Below are 21,746 nucleotides of genomic sequence, written 5' to 3'. Positions count from 1 at the left end.
TACATAATGGTAAAGGGTTCAATTCAACAAGAAGAGCTAACTATGCTAAATATATATGTACCCAATAGAGGAGCACCCAGATCCAAAAGCAAGTTCTTAGAGACCTACAAAGAGACTTATACTCTCACACAAAATAATGAGAGGCTTTAACATCCCACTGACAATATTAGACAGATCACTGAGACAGAAAATTAAAAGATATTCAGGACCTGAACTTAGCTTTGGATCAAGCAGACTTGACAGACAGCGAGAGAACCCTCCACCCAAAAACAACAGAATATATATTCTTCTCATAGCCACAACACTTACTCTAAAATCGATCACATAATTGGAATTAAAACACCCCTCAGCAAATGCAAAATAACTGAAATCATAACAATCTCTCAGACTACAGCACAATCAAATTAGAATCAAGACTTTAAAAAATCACTCAAAACCACACAACTACATAGAAACTGAACAACCTGAATGACTCCTGGGTGAAACTAAGCCAGAAATCTAGAAGTTATTTGAAACTAATGAGAACAAAGAGACAAAGTACCAGAATCTCTGCAACACAGCTAAAGCAGTGTTAAGAGGAAAATTTATAGCACTAAATGCCCACATCAAAAAACTTCTAGTAGAAAGACCTCAAATTAACAACCTAACATGACAACTAAGAGAACTAGAAAACCAACAACAAACAAGCCCCAAGGGTAGCAGAACACAAGAAATAACCAAGATCAGAGCAGAACCGAAGAAGATAGAGATGCCAAAAACCCTTCAAAAAGCCAATGAATCCGGGAGATGGGGGTTTTTTTGTTTTGTTTTTTGTTTTTTTTGAAAAAATAAATAGGTAGACTGCTAGCTAGACTAATAAAGAAGAAAAGAGAGAAGAATCAGACACCATCAAAAATGGTAAAGGGGATATTACCACTGACACTACAGAAATACAAATAATTATCAAAGAATACTATGAACACCTCTATGCATATGAACTAGAAAATCTAGAAAAAAGTGGGTAAGTTCCTGGACATAAACACCCTCCCAAGATTGAACCAGGAAGAACCTGAATCCCTGAATAGACCAAGAATGAGTTCTGAAAATGAGATAGTAATAAATTGCTTGCCAACCAAAAAAAGCCCAGGGCCAGATAGATTTACAGTTGAATTCTACTAGAGGTACAAAGAAGAGCTGGTACCATTTCTACTGGAACTAAATTGAAAAGGAGGGACTGCTACCTAACTCCTTTTATGAGACCAGCATCATCCTGATACCAAAACCTGGCAGAGACGCAACAACAAAAAAGAAAAATTTAGGCCAGTATCCCTGATGAACATCAATGCAAAAATCCTCAATAAAATACTGGCAAACTGAATCCAGCAATACATCAAAAAGCTTATCCACCACAATCAAAGTTGGTTCAACATATGCAAATCAATACATGTAATTTATCATATAAACAGAACTAAAGACAAAACCACATGATTATCTCAATGGACACAGAAAAGGCCTTAGATAAAAGTCAACATCCTTCATGTTAAAAACTCAATAAACTAAGTATTTAAGGACCATACCTCAAAATAATAAGAACCATATATAACAAACTCATAGTCAATATCATACCTGAATGAGTAAAAGCTGGAAGCATTCTCCTCAAAAACCGGCACAAGACAAGGATGCTTTCTCTCACTACTACTATTCAACACAGTATTGGAAGTTCTGGCCAGGGCAATCAGGCAAGAGAAAGAAATAAAGAAAATTCAAATAGGAAGAGAGGAAGTCAAACTGTTTCTGTTTGCAGATGACATGATCCTATATCTAGAAACCCCCATTGTCTCAGCCCAAAAGCTTCTGAAGCTGATAAGCAACTTCAGCAAAGTCTCAGGATACAAAATCAATGTGCAAAAATCACTAGCATTCCTATACACCAACAACAGGCAAGAGGAGAGCCAAATCATGAATGAACTCGCATTCACAATTGCTACAAAGAGAATAAAACACCCATGAATACATCTAACAAGGGAAGTGAAGGACCTCTTCAAGGACAACTACAAATCACTGCTCAGGGAAATCAGAGAAGACACAAACAAATGGAAAAACATTTCATGCTCATGGATAGGAAGAATCAATAATGTGAAAATGGCCATACTACCCAAAGTAATTTATAGATTCAATGCTATTCCCATTAAACTACCATTGACATTCTTCACAGAATTACAAAAAACTATTTTAAAATTCATATGGAATCAAAAAAGAGCCTGTATAGCCAAGACAATCCTACACAAAAAGAACAAAGCTGGAAGCATCACACTGCCCAAGTTCCAACTATACTACAAGGCTACCATAACCAAAACATCATGGTACTGGCACAAAAACAGACACATAGACCAATGGAACAGAATAGACATCCCAGAAATAAGACTGCATACCTACAGCCATCTGATCTTCAACAAACCTGACAAAAACAAGCAATGGTGAAAGGATTCCTTTTTTTTTTTTTTTTTTTTTTTTTTTTAAAGACGAGAGTTTCACTCTTGTTGCCCAGGCTGGAGTGCAATGGCGCAATCTTGGCTCATCGCAACCTCCACTGCCCAGGTTCAAGGGATTCTCCTGCCTCAGCCTCCCAAGTAGCTGGGATTACAGGCATGTGCCACCATGCCCAGCTAATTTTTGTATTTTTAGTAGAGACAGGGTTTCTCCATGTTGTTCAGGCTGGTCTCGAACTCCCAACCTCAGGTGATCCACCCACCTCGGCCACCCAAAGTGCTGGGATTATAGGCGTGAGGCACTGCGCCCGGACAGGATTCCCTATTTAATAAATGGTGCTGGGAGAACTGGCTAGCCATATGCAGAAAATTGAAACTATACCCCTTCTTTACATCTTACACAAAAATTAACTCAAGATGGATTAAAGACTTAAATGTAAAATCCAAAACTATAAAAACCCCAGAAAAAAATCTAGGCAATAACATTCAGAACACAGGCATGGGCAAAGATTTCATGACGAAAACGCCAAAAGCAATTGCAACAAAAGCCAAAATTGACAAATGGGATCTAATTAAACTAAAGAACTTCTGCACAGCAAAAGAAACTATCATCAGAGTGAATAGACAACCTATAGAGTGGGAGAAAATTTTTGCAATCTGAGCCTCTGACAAAGGTCTAATATCCAGAGTCTACAAGGAACTTAAACAAATTTACAAGAAAAAAACAACCCCATTAAAAAGTGGGCAAAGGACATGAACAGACACTTCTCAAAAGAAGACATTCATGCAGCCAACAAACATGAAAAAAAGCTCAGCATCACTCATCATTAGAGAAATGCAAATCAAAAGCCAGTTAGAATGGCGATTATTTAAAAGTACAGAAACAACAGATGCTGGCAAGATTGCAGAGATAAAGGAACGCTTTTACACTGTGGTGGGAGTATAAATTAGTTCAACCATTGTAGAAGACAGTGTGGTGATTCCTCAAAGATCTAGAGGCAGAAATACCATTTGACCCAGCAATTCCCTTACTGGGTATATACACAAAGGAATATAAATCATTCTATTATAAAGATACATGCATGCATATGTTCATTGCAGCACCATTCACAATAGCACAGACATGGAATCAACCCAAATGCCCATCAATGATTGACTGGAAAAGAAAATATGGTACATATACACCATGGAATACTATGCAGCCATAGAAAGGAACACAATCATGTCCTTTGCAGGGACAGGGATAGAGCTAGAAGCCATTATCCTCAGCAAATGCACACAGGAACAGAAAACCAAATACCGCATGTTCTCACTTATAAGTGGGAGCTGAACAATGAGAACACATGAACACAGGGAGGGGAACAACATACACCGGGGCACATCAGGGGGAGCGGTGGAAAGAGGGAGAGCATCAGGAAAAATAGCTAATGGATAGTGGGCTTAATAACCTAATAACCAAGGTGATGGGTTGATCTGTGTAGCAAACCACCATGGCACACGTTTAGCTAAGTAACAAACCTGCACATCCTGCACATGTACCCCAGAACTTAAAAGTTGAAGGAAAAAAAAATCTATAGAATTGGCTCCAGAGTATTGCCTTATGCTGCTTAAACCCAGGAGGACTAAATTCATCCATACTTAGAAGGAATAAAAGTGGTAAGTTATAAATCTAGAGATTTATAAACTGATAAATTATAAATCTGTTCAGAAGATAGACTGCTCAGAAAAAAAATTTCAGACCCTTCTCCTAACATAGGGGAAAATCTGTTACTCTATAATAGCTTCTAATAATTGCTTACAACTTAATGCCTAGGTTTAAAATGTCAAAGTTACCCTCCCACAAAATACATACAATCAACTACATTCCACATAAAAATCTCTTTTCAATGTTCTTTGGATCAGAAATAGGAGAACCCCACACCTCATCAATTTTCACTGATAATCACTGTTAGTTTCTGGCACGTAGGATTTCCCTTTCTTTCTTTCCAGCTCTGTTATATTTCTTTCTTCTGATATTTTATCCAACTTTTCTATGTGGTTATAAAAGGCGAGAGGCCTGAATTATTTCAGTCCACCTCACTGACAGAATAGAAAGTCTCTACAAAAAAATGTCAAAAATTGTCCTTAACTCTAATATTATTAATAAATAAGAGTGAATCAATACTGTTCAGCCAAACAGCGTTTTCTTGTACTCAGCCTTTGTAGTCATGAATTCCATTTTCTCTTTCAGGAATATCACAATCTTCTTACGCTTCTGCCCTTTGCCTTTCACAGTAACAATAGGAATTTTTGATGCAAGATAAATGTTTATAATATGACTAACTCTACTGTGCTGTTATACACAGCGTAGTGCTCCCAGGGTTTGGAGACAGAACAAGATCAGTACAGTGGATGAGTTTAGTTATCTGCAGAAGTAACTCAAAAGCACAGTATAATAGAAACTGCAGAAGAATGAAGCTTAAAAACACCTGGTTTTTAATCCCAATTTACCACTGAGCAGGCGACTTCAGGTAAGCTACTTAACTTTCCTCATCCTCATTATTTTTAAGAAGATAACTCTATCCATTTGATAGGGTTATTGTAAGACAACTCAGTAGGCACTCAATAAATAGTAGATATTATTATCTTAAGAGTGTTTGTAAATGTTTTCTGATAAAAATCAGAGAAACCTACTCATTCACCAGTTATTCTCAGGAAAACAGACTAGACATAGAGAAAGTTATGATTCAATTCAACTCAGTTTATGACCCTGTGACAAGGTACTGGTGCTTCCCACCAAAATGGGAATTGAATTTTGTTTTGCTTTTTCATTTTAGTTACTGTTTGTTTAGTATATATTTAATCCCAGAGCACCTAAATCCCATTTATATGTCTGGGGAATTATCCTTTGTGTAAGTCTTGGAGGAAGGCAAAAGCTACCCTCCACTAATGCAAATTTGCCAGATATTCACTTTCCTGGTCTCTCTTGCAGGCTCTTCCAGTCAGACGCACCCTTATTCTCCCTCTCCCCCACTGGACTCAGACTTAGGAGTCAACAATGCAAAGAAATGAGGCCTTTAAGGAATGCATTCCAGTAGGAGTGGTAGTAACCCATTAAAACCAACAGAAAAATTCTCTGGTTCTATTACAGCCTATATAAATATCTCCATCAAGACCATCAAATCTCCTTTGTTCTGAATGTATGCTCTCCAAATAATATCTAAGTTGCAAATGTTGTTCTCTAGATACCCTAACATCAGAAAGGGCACTAACATGTATTCCACACCCTGAAAAAGGAATAATCTAACCATAATTGAATACACTGAGGTTTCTAATTTTTTAAATCAGTCTCTTAGAAGTGTGGCATGTGTCAGACCCCTACAGCCTCATCTCTTCCAGGAAACTGACAAATCAGGTGCCAGAACACCCAAAATAAGAACGAGATCCTGAACCCATGGGACCCACTAAGGCATAGTTACCTGTGATGTTTTATGACTAATCATTCATTTCACACACACACACACACACACACACACACACACACACACACACACACCCTTTCTCATATAAACCACTACATGGCCTACAGTACTGTACAGAAGACTTTGCTGAAATACAAGTGACCATCTACCCTGCTCCATAAAACAGAAATGCTGTGTACCTTCAAGATCCAAACACAAAGAGAGAAAAAGAGAAAGAGAAATGAGAGCAGTGTCCGAGAAGAGAGAAATTTGGTTTTCTAAATTCAGAAGATTCGTTTTTTTTCCTCCAGAAGATTTTGAAAAGCCCATCTCTACATCGATGTTTCTACTATATCAGACATTATTCTATTTAAATAAAACATAAAAGATTCAACATTTAGAACACTGGTAAATTTAATTTTAACCAGAAATCCCTTCTACCTGAATTACACAATTTCTCAACTAAGCCTCCATTGCATGCTACCCAATCACACTTAAGGATGGGAATGAGAACACAGATAATATTTATTTTCCTAATAAAAAAACTAATGTCGAATGTACCTCTTCATACCTTGATTAAAATTACTTTCAAATTACTATTCCTGAGATTTTATTTTAGGTACAAAATATTAATAAGTCAGAAAAATAGAAAAATTATTAATACATTGCACTGAAAAGGAAATAAATAACTTCTCCTAAGGAATGAAACTTACTTTGTTGACATTTTAATATATTGATATAGCATATGTTTTAAAAACATTAACTTAAGTATAGTAATGTCCAATAGATATTAAATCAGAGTACAATACTGGAATAGACTCGTAATATATCTGATCCAATTTTTTACTTAGTCTCAATTTCTTTTTATTTTTGGTTCCAGCATTCAAGTATTACATATTTGTACTCACTGCCCTTTCAAATGTTGTATCAAAATTCAACAGACAAGCCAAAAACAGAGCTTTGGCAAGGGCAGTATTGCTTAAAACCAACAAAGAACTTATTTTACAATTCTGACCACATCTAGAACAAATAGGAATAACAGAAATATCCTTTAGAATTCTTTTTAATATTTTTTCCAGTTTTACTGAGGTATGATTGAACAAATATACTTTGTAATTCTTATCAGCAAATAACCACATTTCAGATACAGGAAAGCTATCACAAAAATGACTGATCTTTCTCTATCACTTCTTTCCTAATTTATCTCAGAAACTAATTTTTTACAATACTATTTATATTCACACAGACCTAAAATCGTTCACTTTTCATAATAACCCACACTCCAATGTAAATTACCAGATTTAAATATGAAGCTGCTTTCAAAAAACTGAATGGCATGGGGATTGGGTGGTGGGTGGCTTATAGACATTATTTGGATCCTGACACAAATAAACTACCTATAAAAGATGTTTGTGAGACAACTGGAGAACATGAATATGAACTGGATAACTAGATAAAAAATTTTTGCTATTTTTGGATATATATTATTATATAATTGTTTATATTAGGTCCTTATTTTTTAAGACATAAAATATATATATACACATACACACATATGCATATATTTAGAGGTGACATGACAACATCAGAATTTGAAATATTACCAGGGGAAAAAAAGCAGTTATAGCAAAATGTTGATAATGTTTAAACTCAGGGAGAAATCATATTTTTAAGTGTGTTTAAAATTTTTCATAGAAAGAATTAAAGAAGTAACAAAAGAAGAAATAAACCAGGGTTACCTTTTCCCAGTCAACTCAATTTGGCCCTTCTTATTGAAGATGAATTTAGAATCATTATATCCCCATCCATTCCATTTCATAACTTCTTGCCTAGTGAGAAGAAAAAATATATAAATGAGACCAATGCTAAACATCTTAAAACTGTATAGTATATCATTGATTATTAACTCACAATCATCTAAAACACCTTATGCCCACTAATTGTATAAGGTTAAATAAAATTAGCACATGTTAAAATGTCCATATACTAATATTTCTGAATATAGAATCACTCTGATGAGCAGCACCTGCTTCACAGAGGGCTACAACCAATAAATTTAATGCATTCAAAGGAAGAAATAAAAAGTTGCAAAAAGGAAGAAGATAAGTTTAAAATATAAATGTCTCATTTTGTACATGTTATTGGGTTTACATTGTAGAATGGCCTAAAAAGTTTTGCAATTAAAACTAAGGAAACACAATTTTACACATATGAGAAAAAAATCATAATTACTAATCTTCTGCTATGATTTTTAAAAAAGACCAACTTACCAAGTAGATTGGCTGGCAATAGACACAATAAAGTAAGTTAAAAATCTCAGTGCTGGGTTTACATTCTAAATCCTTCAAATTCCATACAACTACCAATCTCTACCTTGACCTACATATTGTAACAGTTAATGGTTATACCCATTTTCAAAATTCCAAAATAACATGCTATTTTTAATTTCCAAAACACCAATATTTCATAGCTGTAAAAATCCTTATTTATCAAAATCAATGGCTAAATCATTCAATTTTTCACATCATGTAAGAATAGATAGGTCTGGACCTGTAGAGAACATAATAAGCAATCACGCTGAAGTACTGCATCACTTTTTATTACATGTTTTGGCAGACTACCCTAGTTTGATCTTGGCTACTGAAATAAATGGGTGGTGAGTCTTCTTACCACAAATTTAACTATGCAGTTTATGATGCAAATAATTTAACAAAAACATTTTTCTATCTTGAAAGTTATTTGCTGCATTAAAATTTCAAAATAAACAAAGATGCACTCATTACAAAGCGTTCTTCTTATTCTCTGTAATTCTCAAGAAAGAAGAAACAAGCAAGTTTTTTTATTACAATCATAATTCTTGTTCTAGTTCAAAGGCTTTTCAAACAAATGAACATGAACATAATACAACTAAACCAGATACAGGTAATTAATTATGAACTGAAATCTCCATCTATACATAAAATTAAGACAAAGAAACTAGGAATGCTCTGTTTACAACTATGATTTGCTATTAATAAAAGCTACAGTCCCTCTACAAAAACTTCAAAATATCTGAAGAGTATCAATCCAGAGACTGGATTTCTAGATTAGTCAGTTATAAACTAACACCAAATATTTTTTCTAATCCCATAACATTCCTACCTCATTGCAGAGGGAGGTTTTGGAAGGGAGCTTTTGGAAAAATCTCTATGGAAAAACATCACGACTAATGTTACCAGTGACACACTCATTTTCTTAAGATTTTACTTTTTTTTGTTTTGGTGCCAACACTTGGGATTGAACCTAAGATTTTCACATTCTAAAAACAGATTAGGATATTTTCCACTTTTTTTCATGATTAAATTATCTCCACTTTTATGAAGTATAATTTACTTAGTGTATTCTTATATTTCAATAATCAGAAGGGTAAATATATATTTTAACACATTAACATCTTTAATGGCTTATAATGTGCATAGATTTTATGTGATTGCATTTTATTAGTGAATTTCAACATTTATTATAATTCTGTTCTTTACAAAATAGTAATTTGGTATTACACAAAATAAATGCAAAAATCTCAAGGCAAGGCACAGGGAAATAATTTCAGTACAGAGGTTGAATTTGGCATGTTTATGTAGCTTAACAATGAAAATCATTTTCCTTAAAATTATCCCTAGAATTTAAAAAATTGTTCCCAGATGACCCCAAAGTAAAAAGCTAAACTTGGTCACATGGGTTCATTCTTAGCACTTCATGAGGAAATGAATCAAGATGAGCAGGAAAGATCTGCTGTTATACACTATAAAATGAAGGGTTTTACATCCTGAAGAGTCTTTGGCCTTACATTTTCAAGTTGGGTAATATCCTAAAGAACTTCCAAATTTTCAACTGTAGGTACCTTTTTCTCTCTTTTCATCCCAGTCATAAAATTGGGCTTATAAAATGGACTTTACTATATTTGTAACAACTTTTGGAGTCCTCTCAGAAGTCGAATGTAGGCATTTGGAATGCATTTGTGCCCCAAACAGGATTACAAAGTATAAATAGTATACAATTAAAATCTAGATTACCCCCAAACCAATCTTTTGATATCTTCAAGTACCCCAGGTGTTAAATAAAAGACAGGTAAATTTTCCAGGCTTCTGGTTTTATACTTTTTTGTACACATATTCCAACCCCCCCCTCCGAAATTACTAGTATATACTCTGATAGTTAAGTACAACTATATGATTAAATTTTTAAATAACTTCTTATAAATAAGAGTATAATAAGTATTTTGAAGGGCATTACAGCATAACATTTTAAAATTAGAATAAAACTTTACATGGTCACAGAATTCGAAAACTAAAAAGAGTTCAATTGCTCATTTTTCAGATAAAGAAACTACCCAGGGAAGCATCCCTGGCCACACAGCTAAGTTAGTTGTGAGTATCCAAAGGCTGACTTCCAGTCTCACAATTCTTCCTCTTCAGACAGGCAATAATATCTGAAACCCATCTAAGTCAGGCTCTCAGAAAACCAGAATATTTGAAAGAACTCATTTTTTTCTTCACATCAATAGTGTTTCAAGAAACTATTGGGCCGGGCGCGGTGGCTCACGCCTGTAATCCCAGCACTTTGGGAGGCCGAGGCGGGCGGATCACGAGGTCAGGAGATCAAGACCATCCTGGCGAACACGTGAAACCCCGTCTCTACTAAAAATACAAAAAAAAAAAATTAGCCGGGCGTGGTGGCGGGCGCCTGTAGTCCCAGCTTCTAGGAAGGCTGAGGCAGGAGAATGGCGTAAACCCGGGAGGCGGAGCTTGTAGTGAGCCGAGATCGCGCCACCGCGCTCCAGCCTGGGCCACAGAGCGAGACTCCATCTCAAAAAAAAAAAAAGAAACTATTATATGTTATTATAAGCTGAGTATCCTTTATCCAAAATGCTTGGGACCAGAAGTGTTTCAGATTTCAGACTTTTTTCAGATTCTGGAATACACAATGAGACTTCTTGGGGATTGGACCCAAGCCTAAACACAAAATTTATGTTTCATACACATCTTACCACTTAGCCTGAAGGTAACTGTATACAATATTTTTAATGGTTCTGTGCATGAAACAAAGTTTGTATACACTGAACTATCAGGAAGCAAAGGAATCACTATCTCATGGCAGTGTTCAAAAAGTTTCCAACGTTGGAACATTCTGGATTTTAGATTTTCAAATTAGGGATGCTCACCCTGTGTTGTAGTCATTCGTCTGCACTTGACCTGAAGGAAAACGTTTAAAAATCAAGGGATATGTTTGTGTCAGAAGCCAAATTCCCTACACCTCCAATAGGGTAATGAATTCTGCCATTCAGAATAACCCCAAAGTACTGCAAGCACTAAAATGAAGAATGATTAAAGAATCAACAACTTTCCATAAGATTCAAATAAAAGAATCCAATTCTCAACTAACCCCAGAGGTCAATTAGCCAGTATGATCTCTCAGACATTCCAATTCTTAGAGCTAACTATACCAAATTTAACATCTTTTAAAAAAACAAGACCAGGCCAGGCACAGGGGCTCACGCCTGTAATCCCAGCACTTTGGGAGGGCGAGGTGGGCAGATCACAAGGTCAGGAGATGGAGACCATCCTGGCTAACATAGTGAAACCCCGTCTCTATTAAAAATTTAAAAAAAAAAAAAAATCAGCTGGGTGTGGTGGCGCATGCCTGTAGTCCCAGATACTCAGGAGGCTGAGGCAGGAGAATCGCTTGAACCCGGGAGGCGGAGGTTGCAGTGAGCCGAGATCACACCATTGCACTCCAGCCTAGGTGACAGAACAAGACTCCGTCTCAGAAAAAAAAACCACACACACACACACAAGACACCTCCTCCTGCCGAAAGACTAGGTGGCTTGATTTTACTGCATAAAAAAATAAATGTTTTACACATTTACACATCTAACCACAGTACCAAACAGTGAAAAAGCACACAGTATTAGCTGGTGTAACAAAAGAAAATGGAGGCATAAAATAGCATCCCATATGCACAAGGTGGCAGTATTCTCCCATGATATATACATGATGTACATATTCAGTATTTAGAATTTTCCAGGGCTGTTATTATACAATCTTTAGGTGAAATATTTAGATTTAGCCTTACTATTATAAAAACCATGAAGAGTTTCTTTATTCCTCAAATGGGAAATTTTCACTTTGAAGTCTCCGTCTACAGACTGGTTGTCAGATTACTATTCCTCTATTAGTAACAAACTGCAAGCATCCTGACATATATGCATGATTTCTACATTGCTATTTCTAATCATAATAATCACAATATTTTTCACTAGAAAATAAGGAAAAGGAAAAAATGATTCAGCCTACTTTCATTCTGGGTTGACAACTGTAAAAGTTCAGCTATCTAATAACTTTTTTTAGAAGTTTTTCTGAAAAAATTCCAATAATCAAAATTCTAATAAAAGATGCTTCACTCTTCAAATCAATATTTCCTCTTGCCGTGAAATAAAACTCACAAAGCTACCTTCATCTGGTAATACTGTGATTTCCTAGAGAGAAAAAGGCCAAATGAAATGGCCAAAAGGATCTATAATTTTACTTTTCATCATGAATTAGTTTAATGGCTTGTTAATTAACTTTGGTAACTGGCGAGGGCAGTAAGACTACCTAAATGTAATCAACTTGAGGACTCTGATAAGATCTTGTTTCTATGTTGAATAGGAGTGGTGAGAGAGGGCATCCCTGTCTTGTGCCAGTTTTCAAAGGGAACGCTTCCAGTTTTTGCCCATTCAGTATGCTATTGGTTGTGGGTTTGTCATAAATAGTTCTTATTATTTTGAGATACATTTCATCAATACCGAATTTATTGAGAGTTTTTAGCATAAAGGGCTACTGATTTTGTCAAAGGCCTTTTCTGTATCTATTGAGATAATCATGTGGTTTTTGTCCTTGGTTCTGCTTATATGCTGGATTACGTTTATTGATTTGCATATGTTGAACCAGCCCTGCATCCCAGGGATGAAGCCCACTTGATCACGGTGGATGAGCTTTTTGATGTGCTGCTGGATTCAGTTTTCCAGTATTTTATTGAGGATTTTTGCATCGATGCTCATCAGGGATATTGGTCTAAAATTCTCTTTTTTTGTTGTGTCTGCCAGGCTTTGGTATCAGGATGATATTGGTCTCGTAAAATGAGTTAGGGAGGATTCCCTCTTTTTCTATTGATTGGAATAGTTTCAGAAGGAATGGTACCAGCTCCTCCTTGTACCTCTGGTAGAATTCGGCTGTGAATCCGTCTGGTCCTGGACTTTTTTTGGTGGGTAGGTTATTAATTATTGCCTCAATTTCAGAGCCTGCTATTGGTCTATTCAGGGATTCAACTTCTTCCTGGTTTAGTGTTGGGAGAGTGTACGTGTCCAGGAAATTATCCATTTCTTCTAGGTTTTCTAGTTTATTTGTGTAGAGGTGTTTATAGTATTCTCTGATGGTAGTTTGTATTTCTGTGGGGTCGGTGGTGATATCCCTTTTATCATTTTTTATTGCATCTATTTGATTCTTCTCTCTTTTCTTCTTTATTAGTCTTGCTAGCGGTCTATCCATTTTGTTGATCTTTTCAAAAAACCAGCTCCTGGATTCATTGATTTTTTGGAGGGTTTTTTGTGTCTCTATCTCCTTCAGTTCTGCTCTGATCTTAGTTATTTCTTGCCTTCTGCTAGCTTTTGAATGTGTTTGCTCTTGCTTCTCTAGTTCTTTTAATTGTGATGTTAGGGTGTCCATTTTAGATCTTTCCTGCTTTCTCTTGTGGGCATTTAGTGCTATAAATTTCCCTCTACACACTGCTTTAAATGTGTCCCAGAGATTCTGGTATGTTGTATCTTTGTTCTCATTGGTTTCAAAGAACATCTTTATTTCTGCCTTCATTTTGTTATGTATCCAGTAGTCATTCAGGAGCAGGTTGTTCAGTTTCCATGTAGTTGAGCGGTTCTGATTGAGTTTCTTAGTCCTGAGTTCTAGTTTGATTGCACTGTGGTCTGAGAGACAGTTTGTTATAATTTCTGTTCCTTTACATTTGCTGAGGAGTGCTTTACTTCCAACTATGTGGTCAATTTTGGAATAAGTGCAATGCGGTGCTGAGAAGAATGTATATTCTGTTGATTTGGGGTGGAGAGTTCTGTAGATGACTATTAGGTTCGCTTGGTGCAGAGATGAGTTCAATTCCTGGATATCCTTGTTAACTTGCTGTCTCATTGATCTGTCTAATGTTGACAGTGGGGTGTTAAAGTCTCCCATTATTATTGTATGGGAGTCTAAGTCTCTCTGTAAGTCTCTAAGGACTTGCTTTATGAATCTGGGTGCTCCTGTATTGGGTGCATATATATTTAGGATAGTTAGCTCTTCCTGATGAATTGATCCCTTTACCATTATGTAATGGCCTTCTTTGTCTCTTTTGATCTTTGATGGTTTAAAGTCTGTTTTATCAGAGACTAGGATTGCCACCCCTGCTTTTTTTGGTTCTCCATTTGCTTGGTAGATCTTTCTCCATCCCTTTATTTTGAGTCTATGTGTGTCTCTGCATGTGAGATGGGTCTCCTGAATACAGCAAACTGATGGGTCTTGACTCTTTATCCCATTTGCCAGTCTGTGTCTTTTAATTGGACCATTTAGTCCATTTACATTTAAGGTTAATATTGTTATGTGTGAACTTGATCCTGTGATTATGATATTAGCTGGTTAATTTGCTCGCTAGTTGATGCAGTTTCTTCCTAGCGTCAATGGTCTTTACATTTTGGCATGGTTTTGCAATGGCTGGTACTGGTTGTTCCTTTCCATGTTTAGTGCTTCCTTCAGGATCTCTTGTAGGGCAGGCCTGGCGGTGACAAAATCTCTAAGCATTTGCTTGTCTCTAACGGATTTTATTTCTCCTTCACTTATGAAACTTAAGTTTGGCTGGATATGAAATTCTGGGTTTAAAATTCTTTTAAGAATGTTGAATATTGGCCCCCACTCTCTTCTGGCTTGTAGAGTTTCTGCAAAGAGATCTGCTGATAGTCTGATGGGCTTCCCTTTGTGGGTAACCTAACCTTTCTCTCTGGCTGCCCTTAATATTTTTTCCTTCATTTCAACTTTGGTGATTCTGACAATTATGTGTTTTGGAGTTGCTCTTCTCGAGGAGTATCTTTGTAGCGCTCTCTGTATTTCCTGAATTTGAATGTTGGCCTGCCTTACTAGGTTGGGGAAGTTCTCCTGGATGATATCCTGCAGAGTGTTTTCCAACTTGGTTCCATTTTCCCCATCACTTTCAGGCGCACCAATCAGACGTAGATTTGGTCTTTTCACATACTCCCATATTTCTTGAAGGCTTTGTTCTCTCTCACCACTCCTATTCAACATAGTGTTGGAAGTTCTGGCTAGGGCAATCAGGCAAGAGAAAGAAAGAAAGGGTATTCAGTTAGGAAAAGAAGTAGTCAAATTGTCCCTGTTTGCAGATGACATGATTGCATATTTAGAAAACCCCATCGTCTCAGCCCAATATCTCCTTAAGCTGATAAGCAACTTCAGCAAAGTCTCAGGATACAAAATCAATGTGCAAAAATCATAAGCATTCTTATACACCAGTAACAGAGAGCCAAATCATGAATGAACTCCCATTCACAATAGCTTCAAAGAGAATAAAATACCTAGGAATCCAACTTACAAGGGACCCAAAGGACCTCTTCAAGGAGAACTACAAGCCACTGCTCAGTGAAATAAAAGAGGACACAAACAAATGGAAGAACATACCATGCTCATGGATAGGAAGAATCAATATCATGAAAATGGTCATACTGCCCAAGGTAATTTATAGATTCAATGCCATTAAGCTACCAATGACTTTCTTCACAGAATTGGAAAATACTGCTTTAAAGTTCATATGAAACCAAAAAAGAGCCTGCATTGCCAACACAATCCTAAGCCAAAAGAACAAAGCTGGAGGCATCACGCTACCTGACTTCAAACTATACTACAAGGCTACAGTAACCAAAACAGCATGGTACCGGTACCAAAACAGAGATATAGACCAATGGAACAGAACAGAGCCCTCAGAAATAATACCACACATCTACAGCCATCTGATCTTTGACAAACCTGACAAAAACAAGAAATGGGGAAAGGATTCCCTATTTAATAAATGCTGCTGGGAAAATTGGATAGCCATAAGTAGAAAGCTGAAACTGGATCCTTTCCTTACACCTTATACAAAAATTAATTCAAGATGGATTAGAGACTTAAATGTTAGACCTAAAACCATAAAAACCCTAGAAGAAAACCTAGGTAATACCATTCAGGACATAGGCATGGGCAAGGACTTCATGTCTAAAACACCAAAAGCAATGGCAACAAAAGCCAAAATTGACAAATGAGATCTAATTAAACTAAAGAGCTTCTGCACAGCAAAAGAAACTACCATCAGCATGAACAGGCAACCTACAGAATGGGAGAAAATTTTTGCAATCTACTCATCTGACAAAAGGCTAATATCCAGAACCTACAAAGAACTCAAATAAATTTACAAGAAAAAAAAAAAAAACCCGATCAAAAAGTGGGCAAAGGATCTCAACAGATACTTCTCAAAAGAAGACATTCATACAGCCAACAGACACATGAAAAAATGCTCATCATCACTCGCCATCAGAGAAATGCAAATCAAAACCACAATGGGATACCATCTCACACCAGTTAGAATGGCAATCATTAAAAAGTCAGGAAGCAACAGGTGCTGCAGAGGATGTGGAGAAATAGGAACACTTTTACACTGTTGGTGGGACTGTAAACTAGTTCAATCATTGTGGAAGACAGTGTGGTGATTCCTCAAGGATCTAGAACTAGAAATACCATTTGACCCAGCCATGCCATTACTAGGGATATACCCAAAGGATGACAAATCATGCTGCTATAAAGACACATGCACACATATGTTTATTGCGGCACTATTCACAATAGCAAAGACTTGGAATCAACCCAAATGTCCACCAGTGACAGACTGGATTAAGAAAATGTGGCACATATACACCATGGAATAGTATGCAGCCATAAAAAAGGATGAGTTCGTGTCCTTTGTAGGGACATGGATGCAGTTGGAAACCATCATTCTCAGCAAACTATCGCAAGAACAGAAAACCAAACACCGCGTGTTTTCACTCATAGGTGGGAACTGAACAATGAGATCACTTGGACACAGGAAGGGGAACATCACACACCGGGGCCTATTGTGGTGAGGGGGGAGTGGGGAAGGATAGCATTAGGGGATATACCTAATGTAAATGACGAGTTAATGGGTGCAGCACACCAACATGGCACATGTATACATATGTAACAAAACTGCACGTTGTGCACATGTACCCTAGAACTTAAAGTATAATAAAAAAAAAAGGGGGGGGGGGCTTGTTTCTAGATGGGTCAACAAGGTAATAATCTGTGTCCCCTAGACAGTGAGCCTTCTTGCACATTATCATGCAACACTTTAAACTTCAACAAGAATTTCAATCTTCCCTCAATATCCCCATTGTAAGTTTTTCAGCTCTAGTTGCCAGAATAAAAATGTGACCCTGTGATATAATAAGTTATTAATCAGTGTGCTAATTCTTGGCAGTGTGATAATGTAAAGTGGCTTAAATATGAGATTTGAGAACACAGAAACCTGTTAACAAGAACATGAAGAAAAGGGACCCACATGCATACTGGTAAGCCACTCCAGAGTAATCACGTACTAAGCTTTCATAGGTAATGCCAATTCTATGACCCAACTATACAACTCCTGGGTATATATTGCCAATGAAATTCATATACAATTCCATAAGGGAACACATTTGATATATCCCCTGGAGCATTGTTTGTAAGAGTAGCTGGAGGCATCACTAGAGAAGCAGATAAGTAAAGTGGAAAATGCATTCTATGAAATATTAATGCAGTAATCAAAAGCAGTAAGTTGAATAGATATGCATACAGAAACATGAAGAAATGTTTAAGACAGTGGTAAACACAAAGGAGAAACAATAAAATCCATAGTAAAACAGCATTTAAGGGAATCAAAAATATACACACTAAATAACACTGCATATTTCACAAAACACAAAATATTATATATAATATATCCAGATATATATAATACATTCATCATATATGTATATTATATACATTATACACACACACACAACACACAAGAACCTTCATAGGCACCCATGGGATAGGCAGATGAAATTAGGAATCAGAGATGGAGGAAAATTAGAGGCCTCCCACAAATACCATACATTAAAATGTATGTTACCACAGCTCTCTGAACCTGAGGCAAATATGCTGCTCAGCCTTTGAATCTCAGTGCAGTTTCTCTCTGTTCTGAGAAAATAATTCTTTCTTCCATATATACGCAGAACTTTCATGATGGTTTATTGTAAAATCTACTGGGCTTCTTACCAATAGCTACAAATATTTTTGAATGATAGAATTCCATTATGAATTAAACAGCTTCAACTATATGGTAAACCAAATATACATTTAACTACCTACAGTCAACTTTTTATAGTCCACAAGAAACTTGCACTCTAAAAACCTTCTTAAGGCCAAGCACAATGATTCACACCTGTAATCCCACCACTTTGAGAGGCCAAGGTGGGAGGATAACTTGAGTCTTGAAGTTCAAAATAAGCCTGGGCAACACAGTGGGGCCCCCAATTCTCAAAAATAAAATAAAATAAAATAAAATAAAATAAAATAAAAGCCAGGTATGGTGGTGCAAGCCTGTAATCCCAACTACTACAAGGCCAAGGCAGAAGGATCCCTTGAGCTCAAGAGTTCAGGGTTGTAGTGAGCCACGACTGCCACTGCACTCCAGCCTGGGTGACAGAGTGAGGCCCTGTCTCAAAAAAAGAAAAGAAAAGAAAAGGAACCTTTAAAACTTGATTCAAGACTCAAAAACTGCATCTCAAAGGTCCAATTCCTACATTTATTGTGAATAAATGAATGAAAGAAAAAGTAATATACAGGTATAAAGGGGAAAAATTGTAAACAGAGGCACAGGAAAGTGGTGGGGGACAAGAAGGGCAAATAAGGCAAAGGCAGCTTTACTACACATTGATAGAATACTCTGGGCAGTCACTAATCACTCCCACACTTCTGTCACACACTATACTATAATCTACCAATTAGAACCTCATTACTGTTTGAATGATGCATTTGAAAATGGAAATACACACTATTAGTGATTCATACATTTAGTAGTGTATGTTACAAATATTTTGTGGTAGGGCAGGTGTGTACCCACATATCCACTCACACAAGCTTGGTACCTGCCATTCTGAAAGCCTGGAAAGAACCACCACTCTATCCTTTACCCTCAGGTGTTGGTCTACGTAATGTGGAAAACAATCCAAATCTGCATCAGGAGGTTGTCATAGCAAAGGACAAAGAGAAAAGGACGTATCCTTCTCTTGGACTCTTGTGTTCCCTGGACTGTGCTTTAAATTTCATGATTTGTTCCCTTCACTGTCCACTTGTAATCTAATCAATGTGGCAATTCTGGCAACCAACCCCAGACTTTCTCTACCACCAACTGGGAAAAATGCCAATTCACTTTCACTGCTCACTCCATGCTTGCTAGTAATTAAAAAAGGAATTGTATCACAAGCTTATTATACTGACCAACCCATAAGTGACCAAAGCCATTTCCAGTAGAACCTTGAATTTCTGTAGAAACTATAAAACTGAACACAAAGAAAACACGAATGTCTTCAAAAATCTATATGCTATTTTAGCATTGAAACCAAGCCCAAGTTCCCTTCCCCAGCTGTCCTTTGGGGACAGACCAACAATACCCTTGGCATGACTCTAAAAATGCCAAGACTGAAATCCATACCAGCTTGATGTACACAGTATTCTTGCTGTAAACTGTAGTTGTTGGGCAACCTCCTTTGGGTCCCCTCTCATTGTAGGGGAGCTCTGTTTTCACTCTATTAAATCTTGCAACTGCACACTCTTCTGGTCCATGTTTGTTATGGCTCAAGCCAAGCTTTCGCTCACCGTCCACCATTGCTGTTTGCCGCCATCGCAGACCTGCCACTGACTTCCATCCCTCCAGATCCAGCAGGGTGTTTGCTGTGCTTCTGATCCAGCGAGGTGTCCATTGCCGCTCTTGATCGGGCTAAAGGCTTGCCATTGTTTCTGCATGGCTCAGTGCCCAGATTCATCCTAATCGAGCTGAACACTACTCGCTGGGTTCCACGATTCTCTTCCATGACCCACAGCTTCTAATAGAGCTACAACACTTATCGCATGGCCCAAGATTCCATTCCTTGGAAATCCATGAGGCCAAGAACCCCAGGTCAGAGAACAAGAGGCTTGCTGCCATTTTGGAAGTGGCCCGCCACTATCTTGGGAGCTCTAGAAGCAATGACCCCCAGGTAACATTTTGGCAACCACGAAGGGACTCTCCAAAGCAGTGAGTAATACTGAACCACTTTCACTTGCTATTCTATCCTATCCTTCCTTAGAATCAGAGGAAAATACCGGGCACCTGTTGGCCAGTTAAAAAAAACAATTAGCGTGGCCACCGGACTTAAGACTCAGGTGTGAGGCTGTCTGGGAAAAGGCTTTCTAACAACTCCCAACCCTTCTGGGTTGGGAGTGTTGATCTGCCTGGAACCAGCTTCTGCTTTCAATTTTCCTGGGGAAGCCAAGGGCCGACTAGAGGCAGAAAGTGGTCATCCCGAACTCCTGGCGTTAGCCGGTTGAGATCTTGGTGCAGCCAGGAGTCTCTACTCAACAGTCGCCCATGTGTGCACCCCACCTTTCCTTCTGACCCATTCCTCCTAGGTCCTGACCATGACTTTCTTGAAAGTGTAGCCCCAAAATTCTCCTTACCTCTGAATCTACTTCCTCCAATCCCTGCCTCCTAGATACTAATGGTTCAGACTTTCATTTCCTCTCCCATGTATTAGAGCAAGCTGTATCTCCAAAGGGATCCAAGGAAGCTCTATGCTGTGTCCTTAGGCATCTAGGCTATGAACCCAGGGAGTCTTGTCCCTGGTGTCCCTCCCAATTTAGGCATATAGCTCTCAACATAAGCAGTTATATGGGACCCATTCCCCAACACCCTTGCCAGGGCCCCAAGCTTGTAAATGGCTAGGAGGACTGCTCTCCCATTGTGTAAGATGCTCTCCTCCCCCGATTTCTACCCAGCTTACCCCTCTGCAATACAATCTCCAAGCCTTGGCTCCTTGGCCAGGGCCTTAGAACTGATGACCTAGCACTTTAACAACTGGAACTGGGTCTACGACAACATAATTGATCAGGATAAAAGCAAATTAAGTCAAGGAGAGAAGAGACAGAGAGAGAGACAAATTAAAATAGACCTAGGTAAATTATCAGATAACCCTGATGGCTATATTGATGTTTTACAAGGGTTAGGACAATTCTTTGATCTGATATAGAGAGATACAATGTTACTGTTAGATCAGACACTAACCCCAAATGAGACAAGTGCTGCCATAACTGCAGCCTGAGAGTTTGGCGATCTCTGGTATCTCAGTCAGGTCAATGATGGGATGACAACAGAGGAAAGAACAATTCCCCATAGGCCAGCAGGCAGTTCCCAGTGTAGACCCTCACAGGGATGCAGAATCAGAACATAGAGATTGGTGTCGCAGACATTCACTAACTTGCATGCTAGAAGGACTAAGAAAAACTAGGAAGAAGCCTATAAATTATTCAATGATGTCCACTATAACACAAGGAAAGGAAGAAAATCCTACCGCCTTTCTGGAGAGACTAAGGGAGGCATTGAGGAAGCATACCTCTCTGTCACCTGACTCTATTGAAGGCCAACTAATCTTAAAGGATA

General features: G+C 37.6%; 1 protein-coding gene across 6 annotated transcripts in view; it reads right to left on the bottom strand.

Moving 5' to 3' along the window:
* AGPS (alkylglycerone phosphate synthase) overlaps window positions 1-21,746 on the bottom strand; it is a 160,850-nt gene that overhangs the window by 119,906 nt on the left and 19,198 nt on the right. For 5 of the 6 annotated variants that reach the window (XM_077957233.1, XM_015110421.3, XM_077957232.1 and 2 more), the window contains one exon: window positions 7,648-7,737. In XM_077957233.1, coding sequence (XP_077813359.1) covers window positions 7,648-7,727 — 80 coding nt within the window. In that variant the 5' untranslated portion in view covers window positions 7,728-7,737. Of the gene's footprint in view, window positions 1-7,647; window positions 7,738-11,108; window positions 11,136-21,746 lie in introns of those variants that run through there. The other variant, XM_028830874.2, reaches the window with a different exon arrangement.

This window comes from Macaca mulatta, chromosome 12 (assembly GCF_049350105.2).
Source record: "Macaca mulatta isolate MMU2019108-1 chromosome 12, T2T-MMU8v2.0, whole genome shotgun sequence".
In the NCBI taxonomy this organism is placed as follows: Eukaryota; Metazoa; Chordata; class Mammalia; order Primates; family Cercopithecidae; genus Macaca; species Macaca mulatta.
Note: the sequence above shows the minus strand (reverse complement) of the source record. Positions and strands in the feature narration are given on the sequence as shown.